The sequence below is a fragment of the Micromys minutus genome (assembly GCF_963924665.1).
Source record: "Micromys minutus genome assembly, chromosome: 27".
Classification (NCBI taxonomy): Eukaryota; Metazoa; Chordata; class Mammalia; order Rodentia; family Muridae; genus Micromys; species Micromys minutus.
In genome coordinates, this window is record NC_137962.1 from 36720915 (window position 1) to 36738905 (window position 17991).

A 17991-nucleotide genomic window follows, 5' to 3' on the forward strand; every position below is an offset into this window, starting at 1 on the left:
GGTTGCCTTCCCTGTTAACTTTGAGGGTCCACTTTTAGTCATCTAGGTTTTAGCAACTGAAACTACCATTGAGGCTGTGGGGGCCTTGTCCTCTCACTAAAAAGAACTCAGAGGACCCTGAGGGTGAATGAACACAGTATTTGTTTATCTTCCTATCTAAATTTTTATTGTCTCAATCATTAGCTTAGGCTGGCCTGAAAATTGTGATCCTCGGCCTGGAGGGAGATGGCTCGTTGGTTAAGAGCACTGACTGCTCTTCCAGAGGTCCTGAGATCAAATCCCAGCAACCGCATGGTGGCTCACAACCATTTGTGGTGGGATCTAATGCCCCCTTCTAGTGTGTCTGAAGACAGCTACAGTGTACTTATATATAATAAATACATCTTTAAAAAAAAGAAAATTGTGATCCTCCTGCCTTAGTCTTCAGAGTCCTAACATTTCATATGTAAATGACCCAACCTGAGTTTTTCTAAAACTGATTTCAAAAAGATATTCTACGATAATGGTGAGGAAAATAACAAAATTAAATTGATGAATTAGAAAAATTTAGATTTGTTTCATGTGTGTGTTGTTTAAGAATGTTTTGTTTGCACATACATATGTGTGTTGTGTGCATGCTTGGTGCCTGCAGTTAAGGGCATCAGATCCCCTGGAGTTCTGGATGGATATGAACTACCCATGTGGGTACTGGGAATCAAACCTAGGTCCTTTTCAATCTCACCAGCCCCAACAAATACCTTGTAAGTAAATTATCAAAATTAGAAAATTCAGGTCTGGAGAGATGGCTCAGTGGTTAAGAGCACTGACTGCTCTTCCAGAGGTCCTGAGTTCAATTCCCAGCAACCACATGGTGGCTCACAACCATCTGTAATGAGATCTGATGCCCTCTTCTGGTGTGTCTAAGAACAGCTAACAGTGTACTCACATACATAAAATAAATCTTTAAAAAAAAAAAGAAAATTCAGCCATACCCATCTACATGGGTCAGTTCATTTCTACCTGGTGGTACGAGACTCTTCAGAAGCAGGTATTTCTGCACGTTCAGTAGGTCTTTAGTGCCATAGATTGATTGGGTCCTGGGAATCTGTGTACTTGGCCTTGTTTATACTCAATAACAAAGTTGTGGCAAGAAATAAACTTAAGGGTTTTTGGTTTGGGTCGAAGAAGGAAAAAATCCCATGGTCACAATGTGATGCACTGTGTAGTTGAGACAGCCTCTTCCTTGAGAATGGGATAAAGGACAAAGCAGGATGTGCTACGAGCCACAGGATGCACAGGGGAAGGAACACAGGCTGGCTTGGGAGCACCTCAGGGAAGTAGGACAAGGTCTTGACTGTAGGGATAAAGCTGATCCTGATAGATTCCCAGGTGCTTCTACCCCGGGCCTTTGGTGCTGTGGCTGCTTGGTGCGGTTTCCCTTCCGCACCCCCAGCCCCTTATGGTGTTAGGGATCAGTTCAAATGGCTCTGCTTGCTCTTATCACTGCAGCATTTCCCCAGCCTTCTTTTTGACCACATGGTTCAGAACTTACATCTGCCAGTGTTTGGGAAGCCACCCCGTAGTTTAAAGGAAATATCCTTTAAGCTGTGCTTTGCTTTGCCTCAGTGGAATGACTCTAAAGGCCATTAGGAGAACTTACACTCATGCCCAGAAGCATCTCAAAGGGTGTCCATGCTCCCTTCATGGTGGGTTAGTGGGTAAATCCAACTCAGTTGTAGAATCTATTGTTCTGTCATCTAATGTCTAAGTCCAGTGTTGCTTTGTTTCTGGTTGATCAGTGACCAAGAGAAAATAGAATGGGTTAAGAATCCTTCCAATGTGGTCTGTCAGTGGCGTGACATTTGTTAGTGCTGGGTTTATTCCCCCGTACTGCAAGTTAGCAAGTAACTGAAGTGCAAACCCTTGCAACTGTCTTTTGTTTATCCTGGACATTAGAATAATTTCCTTTAATTTTAAAGATGAAACCAAAGAGGCTACAGGTGTTGCTCTGTATAAAGAGTTTTTGCCTAGCTTGCAAGAAGATCTGAGATCCATATCCAGAACCTCAAAACCAGGTGTGGTGATGCATGCTTTTAATTGAAGCACCCAGGGCTAGAAGCAGGCATATCAGGAGTTCAGGATTATCCCTGTAGTGTGTAGTAAATTAGAAGTCAGTCTGAGCTAGGAGAGGCTATCTTTAAAAAGAAAGAAAAAAAAAAATAACTTGGAAATTCACCTTTGAAAAAACATTGTGTACAAGCTTTTTAACCAACAACATGCAATTCTGAGGAAAGACCCCACTCGGGTGTATGTGACCACAATTATAACAGACTTAATTCCTCGAATTTGTTCTCACTTTTGGAAAAGTCTGGGTTCATTTCCTAAGACCTAATCAAACAGCTCACAACCTCCCATAACTTTAGTTCCAGGGGATCTCATTCCCTTTTCTGGCCTCCATGGGCACCTGATGGCTACTCTTTTAGACCAGGGTTCAGTTCCTAGTACCCACATGATGGCTCACAACCATCTGTAAAACCAGTTTCCAGGGAATCTGACGCCTTCTTCATAAGTAAACACACACACACACACACACACACACACACGATGGCTCCAGTAAATTGCCCTCTCATCATACACACCTGGATTCATACCCAGGACAAACTGCTAAGGTGAATATTTAATCACACTCTACCCTGAACTTTCCAGCCCAAGGGCTGAACTTCCCCTCCCCCAGAGGCTCTTTGCTATATAATCCAGACATTCTGGCTTCTTTCCCCCCTGCCCCTTCTTTTCTCTCCCCCTCTACATATTCTCTCTACTCATGTACACACACTTTTTCTCTCTTACCCCTCCCCTCTGTCTCCCTACCCTGGCCACTTCCCTGGTCTTTTCCCTTAGGATTAATAAACTCTCCACCTAAGAGCCACTTCCTAATAAACCTGGCTCTATATACTCTAGTCTGTCTTGAATCTCCAGCAGAAAAATAATTTATCAATCACATGTGAGCCCTGACAAGCGAGCAAAGAAATGTTCACACAAATTTTTTGTAATAAAAATGTGTACAAATATATTATGTATGTATATATAAACACACAGGACACATTGTTATGTGTCAGTTTACAGCTATAGTACAATGTGCCACCAGATGTTGACCTTGACCAGCAACTTCTCAATGTAGGTCCCTTTGGGTGGGGGGTGGACACATCCACAGACTATATTTTGATCATATTTGAGCTGTTAGGGGGATGGAGTTTTGCCATGAGCCCTAAAAGTTATAGAACTCACTACAAGACCAGGCTGACTACATCTTGATCCTGCCTTTACATTTTGAGTGCTCTGACAACAGGAGTGAGCTACTATCTCCACATACAGGGTAGCAAAAGCTATACACAACACCCAATGAGCAACTTGTAAATTAAGGAAAATGCCAGGGAACCAAACTGAACTGGCTAAGCTTCAGACAATGTCTTAATATTTTCACCTGTAGCTTTTTAATAGTATTTCAGGCTAGGATATAAATGTAAAAGATTCTTTGCCTTTAAAGTAATTTTCCTGGCCCCTCTAAAAAAACAAAAAGAACACATAACCAACTCAAATTATTTCCAATTCCCAGATACTTGATTCCTTATTAACCTAATCCCCAAGTGGCCACCAAAACAGCCAAAAATATTTGTTTCTTTGAATACTTGCCTTTTGGTGTCTCAAAAAAAGAATGGTTTGGAGGTGGAGAGATGGCTCAGTGGTTAAGGGTGTGGGTTTATCTTGCAAAGGACCTGAGTTTGATTCCCAGCATCCACATGGCTCAGGACCATCATAATCCCAGTTCTAAGAGATCCAACAGTCACACATGGTGTATATACGTGCATTTGAACAAAATATTCATCAGCATAAAGTAATAAAAGTTGAAAAACGAAAGAATGCTTTCCAACCAAGATACGATTTTTCTGGATTACTTCAAAGAAACAACATAAAATTTCACCTTGTCTGTGATTATGAAATTGTGACTCATCTCGGGTTCATTAAGCCAATTATGAGCAGCTTGTCACTAGCACCAAAATATCTGGCATGGCTTGCTTTGCTCTCAGAGGGGAAGTTGCTCCCACCCAGCAGTGGCCAGAGTAGGCCTTTCACAAGACATGTTTACTCAAATGGGAGGGGACTTGGGAATGCTTGAGTAGTAATTCAGTCTACAATTAAGCCCTGGCAAGATGAAATTACACATTGGGGAAGAGAAGAAAATTCCTCCTTACCACATAACTTGAGGCAGCAGTAATTAAGAGGGATGATTACCTCTATTTTATCCGTTCCTATTTATATGCTCAACCTTGACTCAAAACTCCCATTTACTAAGGAGATGTGATTTTTTTTTCCCAGGGGTTTTTGTTATGTATAAACCTACCCAAGGCTGATTCAAACGCACAGAGACTCAAGGTCTTCCACATGTATCAGCATTTAAAAAAAAAATCTTTATAAGTATATCCTTGATACCCTTTGACAATCCGTTCCAGCTCATTCTAACCTTTCATATCATTCTGTCTTGAGATATTTCTCGTTGGGAAATGCTCACCAACTATAGGCTGCAATGTAGCCACTTTATTTATTTAAATTTTATTTATATGAGTATAACTGCAGCCGTCTTCAGACACACCAGAAGCGTGCATGGGATCCTGTTACAGATTGTTGTGAGCCACCATGTTGTTGCTGGGGAATTGAACTCGGGTCCTCTGGAATAGCAGTCAGTGCTCTTAACCGCGGGGCTATCTCTCCAGCCCGTGGCCAATTTATCATGATGAAAATATACATTGTTTTGCAGATTCAGGCATTTTCGGGGAGGGAGACGGACCTATTTGAATCAGGATTTGCATATAATATTGTTTAATCACAAAATTTCCATGTTTTTGGGTATGAAGAATCGCGTTTGTCAACGTAAGAATATTTGTTGCATTAAAGCGAAAACACAGCAGGTGGCAGAACCAGGATATAAACCCACCTATTTCTATGGCCGCCTCTGATGATGGACTACATATACCAGCATCCCTTGCTATACCTAAGGGTACAAACGCTTGCTTCCCAGAAGCTGCATCCAAAACCCAATCAGACGCCTATCTCTGCTTGAGGGCCAATGGGAGGGCTGTTGCTAACAGGCTTGTGGTATTTTTAGCTTTCATCCTGGTGGGCGGTCTCACAGCATTAGATGGAACACTCTAGGGGGTAGGGGTGCTAAAAGGGAAGGGTGAAGCGAAGAGGGGCATGTGTGACGCTTGCTGTCGCACAAGTAGTCCCAGGAGGAGCCACCGGGCTGGCCAGCTCAGAGTGTGGGGGATGGAACACACGCGCTTAGGTTTCCTGGTACCATCCTGGCACCGCGGAGTTTGCCCTCCCGCCCCGCATTTCTTTCCTCCTGTCTAGAAAAGCGTATTTAAATCTCTATACCTCCGTCGATCCCTGCCCTTGCCTAAGTTAAGTGATCAAGGAAAATAAAATGCACACAGTTCGTAACTGGAAACTTTCTGATCTCACCGCTCCACGTGGGTTCGGAGACCGCCGTTGCACCAGAACCTTCAGGAATGTGAAAAAGAATAGGGGTTGGCGAGTTGGAAAATAGGCGAACGGGGTGGGGAGGGACCGGTACACAAGGCCAGCAGTTCTCCAGCCTAGTCTGACAGTTCAGTTCTCCTATGATTTCAACCCGCCACAGATCCTAGACTCCCTCATCTCTGAGCCCTCAGTGTCACAAAGCCACAGAGTGGAAATAGGGTGACCAAAATCCGGACCCGAGTGCACCCCGCTTTGCCATCGGGTGCTGTCGGGCTGAACACCCTGCTCACCTTGCCAGGGCTCGCGCTTCTTCTGCGACTATTGCTAGAAGGAGCGCGGCTCTCTGCTCTCCCGTGCGAGGGTAGCTTGCCCGAGAGAGCACGAGGACCACAGCAGAGGGGCCGCGGTCGCGCGTGACCAGCCCTCTATCTGGCGTTTGGGACTCAACTTTTGGGGCTGGGAGAGCATGATTAACTAGTGCCCCGCTCCTTTTCCTGACTCTGGATCTTCAGGCAGCCCCTCACCTCCCTTCCCTTAGATCTTCCCAGATCCCCACCTGGAGGGAGACGCTGATAAACTCAGGTTAGCCCAGACTCAGACCCAGAACGTTCCTGGAGGTGGCGTCGTGCCACCGGCTCCTCAAATTCACAAGGAACAAATCGGAACCGGGAGGTGCAAGTCACGGGGACCGTCAGAACTGGAGAGTCACGCCGTCTAGGTCTCAGAGAACTTTGAGAACTGGGGCTGGGGTTTGGAGCTCTCAGAGACCCGGTGGTGCCAGCCCCTACCAGCGACATCCACTGTGTCCCAGAGTAGTTCTTAATGACCTGCTGTGTCCCAGGCAGGTCCCTACACTTGGTCCCCGAGCTTGGTCTACACTGGTCTTAAAAAAAAAAAAAAAACAAAACCGTACATAGCCAGTTCAGACTGCTTTGGAGCCTTAAGAGAAGAAATCGGGCGCTAAGGCGCTCAAAAGGATTCCGAGGGTGAGCAGCCCCGCCGAGGACGCGGCAGGGAGGGGGTCTAGAGGAGACAACGTGAGAAGATCGCTCGCTATGACACTTGCTGCAGAACCTGGAATCCCAACCTGCGACTGGACTGCGAGGGGTTAAAGGTGCCAAGGGCGGAAAAGTAGTCCCGGCTCCGCCCCGGCTGGGCGGAGGGACGCATCACGCAGGGGTGGGGAAAGCAGATCCATGCGCAGGGTTGCTGAGGGTGAAACTTTTCATTGACTTTGCTCACTTCGGGCCCGGGCGCGGGAAGGTGCAGGTCGTTGAGACTGAGCGTCGTGGGAACCTAGAGGCCAGAAGGACAGGACCTGCCCGACGACCACATCCCGGGCTGGCCTCCATCCACCGCGTGACGGGTGCCATCCTCGGGTCCGCCATCCCCGCGCCGGCGCCGCCGAACTCGACCTCCAAAAACAGCGGAAAGAATCACATGAGCTCGGTCCTCGTCCCTCTCTACCCTCAACGACGTAAAAGGACACCGTGGCCCTCAGCCTCGCGGCACCGAGGAAGCCGGGAGAGAGACCTCCGTCCCGCGGCCTGCAGGGCGACCCTTCGCGGAGACCTGAGTGAGTGCGCGGGCTTGCGGGCGGGGGACATCCACACTGGCCCACTCCCCTGCTGCCCCTAGCCGGATCCGCCCCTGTGCCGCTCTCCATCACTTTCTTTGATCCTGGGGTACCTAGTTTCGCGTGCGGCCTTCTTCTGAGCGGAGAGCGTTTCCTCCTTGACCTCCTTCCCTATTTCTTCACGCCTCAATCGCTAGGTTTCCCTTGTTCCCCCAAAGAAACCAAACTCTGGCCAGAGTTAGATAAATTAGGGAAAGGGAGGGGACTCGATCCTTATTTTTCGGCTACCTTTCACGTATGCGGGGTAGTGGTTATTAACACAGCCTGTTTCTGGCCCTTTGAAACCTGTGAGATGGGAAATTTGGACATCCCCCTTTGGTGACAGGGCCGGTTAGTGGAGACTGCCCTTGGGTTGCCGAGCAAGAATTCATTGCAGGTTGAGCTCTTTATATACTTGTGTAGGAGGGGGGGAAAGTACCCAAAGGAGCCTGTCAGATAGTGTATTAAATTGTGTTTGATCTCTCCTATTCCTAAACTTCCCCTTCTGTCCGAGGGGGGTGTATTCCGCCCTTGACCAAAAATCTAAGAAGGGAAAAGGGACAATGAACACAGAGGAACAGTCTGCAAGCTGTCTCCTTCCCTGGTAGCAACCAGAACTTCACACAGCAGGCTTTGGAATCAGCAGACTGGGTTTCCGGTGCCAGTTCGGTGTCTAACCTTGTTTTTTTTTCCTCCTTTCTATCCACTCTGGCCTGGGAGTGGGCTTGGTTTCCCTTTGATTTCCTGACAACAATAAAAATCCTGTTGCTTGCCTGAGTGCCTACCCCCATCCCTCACTTAAGCACTGGGGGAAAAACAGCTGGTGTGGGAGGGAGGATTAGGGAGGTTTAACACCCTGCAGGGAAGGGTTGCCGATGATCTGGTAAGTCTGGTCCTAGGGTAGGCCTTGCAGTGGGAGGAGACTCAGAATTTCTGAGTATTAGAAGATGTCCAGGTTTCAGATGTACGGATTTTGCTTGCCTGCCTGGGAACCTTTTCTCGTTTCCTTTACCTGGGTCTGGTTTCTCTGACTTGTATTAGAAGTGGGGTGAGGCTTGGGCACTACTGGCTTCTGGCTTTATTGTTGACTGGGCGCCTCCTCACAGCTTTGCTAGGAATTTCTTTTGGCCTGGCCAACAGGACTGGAGAATTGGATCTAATTCTTGCCATTCCCTTCCTGGCTGTGGGGATGCTGGAGCCGAGCCTACTGGGTATTAAGTGTAAAGGCTCGTTTCTCCCTGAATACACTTCCTACATCTACCAGAGACAGCGACAGTCCATTGAGGTCCAGAGACTGGGAGCGGGAGCGGTGGCTCTGTCCATTCCAGCCCACCTGCTTCATTCAGGAAAAGCCCCTTAGTTGCAGAGCCCTGATTCAGTAGGCTTAGGAGGTTATGAAAGGAAAGGGGAATTATTGGAGTCTAGCCTGGACAAGGACGTGGGGAGAAAAGATATCCGGTGAGAGGCCTTATGGGCAGATTTATGCCAAACGTCTTTGGCGATGTGGGGGGGGTCACTCGCCGCAGCGCGCATGTGCATCGGAAACTTTTCCTGGGCTTCGGACCCTTGGCCGGCCAGGACCTAGTGCGGGGCATGCGCGATCTATCTGGCTGAGTCCTCGCATAGTGCACAGGGAAGTGTAGTGTGCTCGAAAAGTAGGTCACGATTCTCTACCCTCGCCAGGAGGCCAGAGGACTACATCTCCCAGAGTGCTGAGCGCGGTACCGCCTTGAGTAAGGCTAGCCTGGGGCCCCTGAGATCCCTAGAGGGCCTTGCCCTGTACTGGACTCTTGAGATATGGCCCCGGGTGGTCTGGAATGTCAGGGTCTAAGCGCGATGTACTCATCACTGCAAATATCCTGGAAGGCTTCAATCTATGTTGCCTGTTGGGCCGCTGTCTCCAGGATAAGAGCTAAGGACTAATCCCTGGGAAGCTACCTGAGCCTTGCTGTCGCTGTCCACTGTGGCTGTACTTCTCTTGACCATGTTAAAATGTCCCAACCCCCACACATTTACTGAATCGTGGAGACTGATTCATTATAGGATATTTGAGATGCCTGAATTTTTTATGGGGAAGTATAGATTCCTTTACCTGTCCCTTTCTACAGCATTGCTTTTTTTTTTTTTCTAAAGCCTTGTTTTTAATTTTCATTAACGTCTCTGAAATCTTTGTGTAGTTTCATGGCTCCTTCCTTGTCCTGGTTTCTTTCTCCTCACCACTAACATATACATCAGCATAAGGAATCTTGTCAAGGTATGACCAAAGTATGGCTAAAGTAAAAGCAAAGGAGGAAAAGGGTATTAAGATAGAATTTTGTTTCCTATATGTCATTGTTTAGGAAGGAGCCTTGGTATACAACTCAGGCTGACCTTGACTCTGCCTTAGCTTCCCTTCTGCATGACTGCAGGCACCACATTATCAAAATGAGATTTTACTATTAAACACATTCTATTTTTGAGACAGTTTCTCCTTGATAGATAGTCCTGGCTAGCATGTTACTTGTTAAGTAGACCAGGCTGGCCTTGAATTCACAGAGATTCACCCTTCTCCACCCCTGACTGCCACCACACTGACCTATTCAACACTTTTGTTACCTTTTATTTTTGTTACCTTTCTAGTATTTTGTTGGGGAAAAAAAAAGATCTGAGTTCACTGCAGCTGCTTTAACAGATCTGTTTGTTCTTTTTTTGAGGGGTGGTTATTTCTAAGCTTTCCCATCTTAACATACTTCCATAAATATTTTATATATAAGGACTATAATTTGCCCATCACTTTCTAAAAAACAGACTCGGCCAAATGGCTGCTCCTATCTTTAGCTGAAGACAGGACCATAGCAGCATTTTAATCCTCTGCTCCATAAGCTTCTTGAAGTCAAAATTAGAGTCTGAGCTGATACAGCGGAGAATCTCCTCGTCTGGCCTTTTTGTGAGGCTCCATGCCGTAGGCATCTGGCCAGGTCTGTTCTCCAGTCGTAGAGGGGAAGGAGGCATTTTCTGTCCTTGTGCAGCAACAACACTGAGGTGTAAACTGATGTGCAGTCTCAGTTGCGTATGCCACAAATACTGGTTCTCCAGGCAGGGCTGATGACAGCAGTTCCATTGTATTTCGGGGTGAGAGGCTTATTTCTCAATGACTCCAGCTTACATTTAGAATGAATGTTCCCATTTTGAGGCTGTACTGTTGAGGGGTACAGGGGGAATTAGGTGACAGTTATACAGCAAAATCTGAGAACATCTAGAAAGGTCTAGAAGCCCTTCTGGGTAGAATAACTAAGAGGCTCATTTTAAGAGACTACAGTGCCTTCTAGACAGTATCACATTGACATTGAATCTGCATTACTTTGCACACAATTCTTTGGAAATACCATCTTTAACCCTTTCCTAAGACTTGGTGTAAACTCTCTCCTTTAGTCTCCTCATATTGGACACCTTTAGCGGACCACAAAGTGGACCACCATTTTTATATCTTCATATGGGTACATGTACATGAGGGCCGATGTCTGAGGAGGCCAGAGACATCAGACTCCCTGGAGCTAGACTTCCAGGCCACTGTGAGCTGCCAGGCCTGAGTGCTGGAAGCCACACTCGGGTCCTCTTGTAGAGCCCTTTCTCTAGAACCTTGAACCCTTTTTTTCCCCCCTTTTAAAGATTTGTTTATTATGTATACAGTGTTATGCTTGCAGGCCAGAAGAGGGTATCCAATTTCATTATAGATGATTGTGAGCTGCTGGGAATTGAACTCAGAATCTCTGGAACAACAGCTAGTGCCCTTAACTACTGAGCCATCTCTTCAGCCCCTGAACCTTCATTCTTAAACTACCAATGCAGAAAGCATGAGTTGCTTGAACATAGGAGTTCTTGGTTTAGTTTAGCTGGCCTTGAACCGGTTTTTCTGCTTCTACCTCTCAAGTGATGAGTTTACAGGCTCACATCACCATGTCCAGCTCAAGCCTAGAAGTTCAAAGCCAGAACGAGAAACATAAAAGCCTGTACCTCCAGCTCCCACTCAGGACACATTACTACACAGAGAAATGCCTATATTCATTAACTAACTTTGAGCTTTGTATCTGATGACCGTGATTCTCGTCAGCTAAGCCTCCTTTTCTTTACCTCTTTTTTTTTTTTTTTTTTTTTTTTTGAGACAGTCTTTCTACATAGACCAGGCTGTCCTGGAACTCACTGTATAGACCAGGCTGGCCTCAAACTCAAAGATATGCCTGTCTACCTCCCAAATGCAGGGGTTAAAGATGTTCTACATCCTTATTCTATTTAACCATTCTTCTCTTTAAATCTAAAATGATCCTAGAATCAGTCTGTTTTGGTCATAAGTAGACATTTGAAGAAACTAGCAGGGCTGGAGAGATGGCTCAGCGGTTAAGAGCACCACTACATTAAATAAATAAATCTTAAGAAAAGATTTGTTTATTATATATAAGTACACTGTAGCTGTCTTCAGACACCAGAAGAGGGCATCGGATCCCATTACAGATGGTTGTGAGCCACCATGTGGTTACTGGGATTTGAACTCAGGACCTCTGGAAGAGCAGTCAGTACTCTTAACTGCTGAGCCATCTCTCCAGGCCCCTAATAAGTAAATCTTAAAACAAATAAATAAACTTCCATTTAAAAAAAAAAAAAAAGAAGAAAGAGGAACTAGCAGACCTGTTTTTAGGCCAGGATAAGGGGGAAGTCAGGATTCCCTGAATTCTGAGGAGCAATTTGTTCCTTAGATGTGGACTGAGGGTGACTCAATGGGGTGCTTACACTTGCTGCTGTAGATTGATTCGGCATGCCTGACCTATGCACATACATACACACTCACATCAGAAGTCTCCTTCAGTTCTAAGCATGCCATGAGAGCCCAAGGCCTAGGCCTGAGAACTAACATAAAAATGTGTTACAGTAAGCGTTCATAAAACTCAAGAGTCTTGAGCCTAGCAGCAGTTCCTGGAGACTCCATTTGGAAGCAGAAAGAACGCTAATCAAAATCCATCCCTGAGTCTTACAGGGGACAGAAGATGCCCTCGGTGGGACATTAGTCAACCCTGTCTCTGATGAGGTCAGCAGCATGGCTTTGCCTAATGGTCTAGCTAGAGCATGTCTTCATAGAGGGGGCCTTTTCAGTTCAGTTCCTCCCGGAGCTGGAGTCCCCATCATTTGGGGGGAAATGAGATTAAGATCATGGCTCCAGGTCCTCACAGATCACCTTCCTGAAACATGAGGCTTTCCCAGACGTGGGGAATAAAGCTTTTTGACCTCAGTGGGATCTGGCTCTGAGAGAATCCCAAAATAACAATCTGAGTGTTTATGCTGGGCCACCTCCTCTGCAGGGCTCTCCAAACACTTGATAAATCTGATCTGGTGCCGAGGACAGGTGGTCAGACAGTCCCGAGAGACTGAGTGGTGATGGGTCCCCAGCTGGGAGCTGTAGGGTGATGGAAAGTTTCTTCCCTTTGCTCTCCTCATCACTTTTGACCTTGCCAGAAACTGTGGAGATTCCCTCAGGCTACCCCACGGCTCCTCTTACAGCCCTGCAGCCGCCAAGGCCCCGCTCCTTGCACATTCCCTAAGTGCCCCTGGTCCAATAGTTGCTTGTGGGTTGACAGATTGTGGTTATAACCTAAGGATCCTGGCCTTGTCCCCATTGCTGGAGGCTGGATGGGAACACAAGCTCCGGGTACATTCCTTGGTTCTTAAATTGGCTCTGTAAACTCAGACTGAGCCCCAAAGCATGTATACCTATAGGGTGCAGGGAAACAGGTGGATGTGACTGGAGTCCAAGCCCCAGAAGAGTTGGCAGTGTCCCTTCATGTTCAGTGACCTGTATCTTGTTCAAGTTAAGGAGGGCAGCTAAAAAAAATTTGAAACTTATGCCTTCGCCTGTGACAGTCTCAGGGCACAACTTGATTAAGACATTGCAGAGACAGCAAGAACTTTCAGCATCCAGCTAGATTGGGGGGTCCAGTTTTAGTTCTTCATTATTTGATGTCATTCTTATACTGTCCTGACTTCTCAAAACGGTAGAAAGCACAGTGCACTCATATTTTAAGTACATAACTAGGTACCAAGTACAGGGGATAGTGTTATCCTCGAACAACAGGTTATGGATGAGAAAACCAAGGGTTATAAAAAGTGACTTGTCCAAAGCCTGGAGTGATTGTGCATGCCTGTAATCCCAGCACTCAGGAAGCAGGAAGTAAGACCACAGCAAATTCAAGGCTAGCCTGATCCACCACAGAGTGTAGGCCAACCAGAGCTATCTAGCATCAAAAGGAATGCACTAGTAGATCTGTGTGATCAAAGTTGGTGTGTGCTGTGCTCTCTCACTGGTCACCAGCTGGTACAGCTCAGGCAGTGTGTGCTGGGGCCTTTCGAATCAAGTATTCACGGTGTGCCTCTCCTTTCTCACTTTCCAGAAGCCTCTGGCTCCCAGGATCACTCACCTATCCTGCTGCTGCTCTAGGCTGTGGACGTGTCCTGTGCAGGTTCTCTGCCTAGAAGAGGATCATGCAGCTGGAGATCAAAGTGGCCCTAAACTTCATCATCTCCTATTTATACAACAAGCTGCCCCGTCGCAGGGCGGACCTGTTTGGGGAGGAACTAGAGCGGCTTTTGAAAAAGAAATATGAGGGCCACTGGTACCCTGAGAAGCCGTTGAAGGGTTCTGGCTTCCGCTGTGTCCACATTGGGGAAGTGGTAGACCCTGTGGTAGAGCTGGCTGCCAAGCGGAGCGGCCTAGCAGTGGAGGATGTGCGTGCCAATGTGCCCGAAGAGCTGAGTGTCTGGATTGACCCTTTTGAGGTATCCTACCAGATTGGTGAGAAGGGAGCTGTGAAGGTCCTGTATCTGGGAGACAGTGAGGCAGGTGGTACCCCAGAGCTGGACAAGGAGATCAAGAGCAGCTTCAATCCTGACGCCCAGGTGTTTGTGCCCATCGGCAGCCAGGACAGCTCTCTGTCCAGCTCTCCTTCGCCCTCCTTTGGCCAGTCACCCAGCCCCACCTTCATCCCCAGGTCTGCCCAGCCCATCACCTTCACTACTGCCTCTTTTGCTGCCACCAAATTTGGTTCCACCAAGATGAAGAAGGGTGGTGGGGCATCAAGCAGTGTGAGTGTGGGTGGCAGTGGGGCAGGTGGCCAGCAGCCGCCGTCACAGCAGCCTCGCATGGCCCGCTCACCCACAAATAACCTGCTAAAGCACAAGAGCCTCTCTTTGTCTATGCATTCACTGAACTTCATCACAGCCAATCCGGCCCCTCAGTCCCAGCTCTCCCCCAATGCCAAGGAGTTTGTGTACAACGGTGGTGGCTCACCCAGTCTCTTCTTCGATGGGGTGGATGGCCCGAGCACCAGCACTGCAGCCCCCTTTGGGAGTAGTGGAGCCAGCACTTGCAACAACAGCAGCTTTGATGTGTCCCAGGTGTTTGGAGGTGGTGCTAACAGCCTATTCTTGGAGAAAACACCCTTTGTAGAAGGCCTCAGCTACAACCTGAATACCATGCAGTATCCCAACCAGCCCTTCCAGCCTGTCGTGCTGGCCAACTGACCACCTTCCTGTCTGCCAGGCTAGGAGCACCCATGACCACAGGAAAGAGAAAGGAAAGGCCAAACAAAAGAGGGAAAGCAAACTACAAAAAGATTCCAGTTTTCTCATTCTCCCAGCTAGGAAAACAATTCACCCAGGCACAGAATAGTCGGGGCTCCCTAAGCACCAAGTGTTGAACTCAGCCCCTATTTTCCTGCCTGCCTCTGATTTCATTTGGTTGGTTTGGATTTTGTAATTTTTTTTTTTTACATGTAGTTTTCTATATGACATCTTTAATTAGTGGTTTCCTGTGTTAAGAGTGGTCCAGATGTGAATTGCTGCTCCATACCCCTCCTCCATGCTCCTTTGGGATTGGTGTGTTCAGGCTCACCGGGAAGGAAGAGCTACAGCTGGGGCAGGGGGAGGCTGGCCCTGTGTCCATGGCCCCCACCCTAGCTGTCTTCTCAGGCCCTGCCACCCAAATAGGTCTGACCCAAGCCTCAACTCCCTCTCAGGCTGGGCCACAGGAAGCTGCTGACTGGCCACTTGACACCTTCCCCCTAAAGCTAATATCTGTGATGACAGAGAGGGCAGCACTTTTTCTAATTAAAATCCTTCTCTGTCCTGTGGGCCCATCCCTCACCTGCTCTCGGCCTGGACGAGATATATATGCAGCCCCTTTCTCCAGCACAGCCTTTCCCTGAGCCCGAGATTAGGGCAGAGCTAGAGGTAGGGGTAAGTGTATGTTTCCATGTGTGCATTCACGCCTGTGAGTGTGTGGCTTGCTGTCATGTTCTCAAGGAATCCAAGCCACGCGCATCTATCTTCCCTCTGTAGATGTGACCCTGGGTTGTATCAAGTGCTTATTTATGTACAAGGTTGGGGGATGGACCCAAGGTGGGCTGACAGTCCATTTGTAAGGCAGTATATGTGTGGGGTGAAAGGTAGCTAAGCTGAAGAAACCCCAGGGGAAAGCACTGCATAAGGAACTGGTTTTCCAGACTAAGGAAGGATCTGCACTTTTGTTTGTTTTTGACCAAAAACAAATAAAACCAAACCAACTCTGAAGGGTGGGAGGAATGCCCAAGCCTGATGCCTAAGAGTAGTCCCTAGACTTCAGCAACTCTCTGTGTGGCCTGAGCCCAGGGAAGGGACAGGGAGAGAATTCAGTGTCTGTGGTGGGCAGTCCTAAGCCTTGTGTTGAGACTGTGCTTTTTGGTTGTAGGTGTAAATGCATTTACACCCCCCCGTCTGAAGTTCTTGGTCCCTATCTCTTGCCATACTTGGCCTGCCCTCACTCAGCACTACTTGACCTTGATGCTATGAGGTATTTCCTGGGCAGACAAGAGAAGCCCCTCCACCAGAAAGCACCAAAGCCCCTGGCACCCCATCTTACTCCATTCTCCCCAGGGACCCCCAAGTGGGAACTTCTGTGGCAGTGAGTTCAGCCCAGACACTGCCAACCCCATCTTGCATTGGGCACTAGCTCTACCTCCCCCAACAGGGCGCTGCCCTGTATCCTCAGCCCACCACCATCTGTCCTCTAGTCTTCCCCAGCTTGCCCATGCTGGGTCTCCTGTTCCTTCATCCTCGGCGCCCACACAGGTGACAGTCCCAGGTAAATAACCTCTATGGGACAAGTTGGGTGTTGCCTTACCCCCCTTCCCAGCCCCTCCTCCCACAGGAACACAGGTACCACCTGCACCCAAGCTGGCTTGTTTTCTCACGCCTGGGGAGACTGGAGCCCAGCCCCTTGTGTCTTTTGAAATAGGAAGAAAAATGAGCGTTCAGGAACATGACTCCTGGACTGGGCTCTTGGGCCCAGTTCAGTGTCTCATCGCAAACCTAGGCATTTTTGCTTCTATTTTATTTTTTTTAAGGAAGAAAAACAAAAACAAAACAAAACTCTGCACTAATTTACCTGGTTTCATAGAAAAACGTTTTTTTTATTTTTTACATTTTTTGGTGTCTGTTTGTATTGAATAATTTGCTACATTTGTAAAATGTAAGAGGTATATATAATATATGTATATTTCTAATGTAAGAAACGTAATTTTTTTTCTTTTCAAGATTTTTTCTTAAAAAGAGGAGAGAAACCAATATTTTTTCAGGAAAAACAAACTTTAAAAAATAGGAACATAAAACCTTTTCCACCCCTTTCCCCATCCTCTCTATCCCTCTCTCCCAGGAGCAAAACAGAAGGTGGATCATCTTGTCAAAGAATGTCAGCTGTCAGTCCAGAACGCTGTCTCTTTTGTAATGCTGAAGAGCATGTAGCTCTCCTAGAGATGGGAGTAGGTACTAAAGAGAGGAGCGGGGCAGTGACCTTTTTTCTCTAGTGAAGGAAGAATGCAATCAAGACATTTTGTATTGAGAACGTTGTGCAATATTTTGGAATGAGACATTGGTGTGTTTAAAGATTTAGTTTCAAAACAAAGATTGATCAAATCTGTACAGTTTATATTGTTCCAGATTTTTTTAAGTTTGTATTAAAAGCATGATATATAATAGCCTTCTGCTCCTCCCGGCTTGTTTTGTTTCTGGGGTCCCTTTGAGATGGTCCCGTCTGTGGGCCTCAGGAGACCGTTAATCATCCTAACAGTGACTCGCCTCTGGGTAGACACCGTTGGCCTCCTATCCCTTTGGTGTGCCCACTACCACAGTCCTTTTCCAAAATGTTCTCGTGAGTTAGGAGCAAGAGCTACCATTGCTGCCACCACACCACCCTCCCACCCCTGGTCCCCTTTTGCTGTGTTGCCAGGGCTGGCAGGGTTTTTAGGAGCCACCTATATCTGGAAGGGAGAATATAAGGATGAGGATCGCTCTGAGCACTTCATCTTTAGTTTGGGCCCTTTAAAACCAGATTCTATTTACCAGCTTAATGTTGGGATTCACAGCCAGTGCCACCCAGAGGCAGATGGCTTTCAGAAGTGAGCCACCTGCATTACCTAATTTCCTTAAGGTCTCGGCCATCTCCTTGTCCCAGGGACCAGAGGACATGTTTTTCCTTCCCTAACCTCCTGTATATTGTTGTCACCTAGAGCACGGGGACTGGATGGGGCAGGGTGTTTGTGAAGGTTATCACTGAATCATTTCATCCTTGTGGCAGCACAGTTAGAAAGATGTTATATCCGTTTTTGGCTTCTAAGACAGGCTGCTTCCCTGTGTTTACAAAACTAGTAAGTGGCCAGCTGAGGTGGTGAGTCCTGTCTGACTCTGATTCAGTCCATCAATGGAAGGTAGTGTCCCCTTGTGAAGTGCCTGCAGTCACAGGTGTGGCAACTCAGATCCTTGGCAGAACAGAGGACCAGGGAGGAAAACTTGGGGCAAGGTGG

At 47.3% G+C, this 17991-nt stretch overlaps 1 protein-coding gene across 1 annotated transcript; it reads left to right on the forward strand.

The window, feature by feature from the left end:
- Positions 1 to 6246: 6246 nt before the first annotated feature.
- On the forward strand, positions 6247 to 17166 carry TOB2 (transducer of ERBB2, 2). Its single transcript, XM_080939388.1, has 2 exons — positions 6247 to 7093; positions 13549 to 17166. Exon 2 carries the CDS (start codon positions 13640 to 13642, stop codon positions 14675 to 14677), a length of 1038 nt encoding a protein of 345 aa, XP_080795514.1. The 5' UTR covers positions 6247 to 7093; positions 13549 to 13639; the 3' UTR covers positions 14678 to 17166.
- The last annotated feature ends 825 nt before the right edge of the window (positions 17167 to 17991 follow it).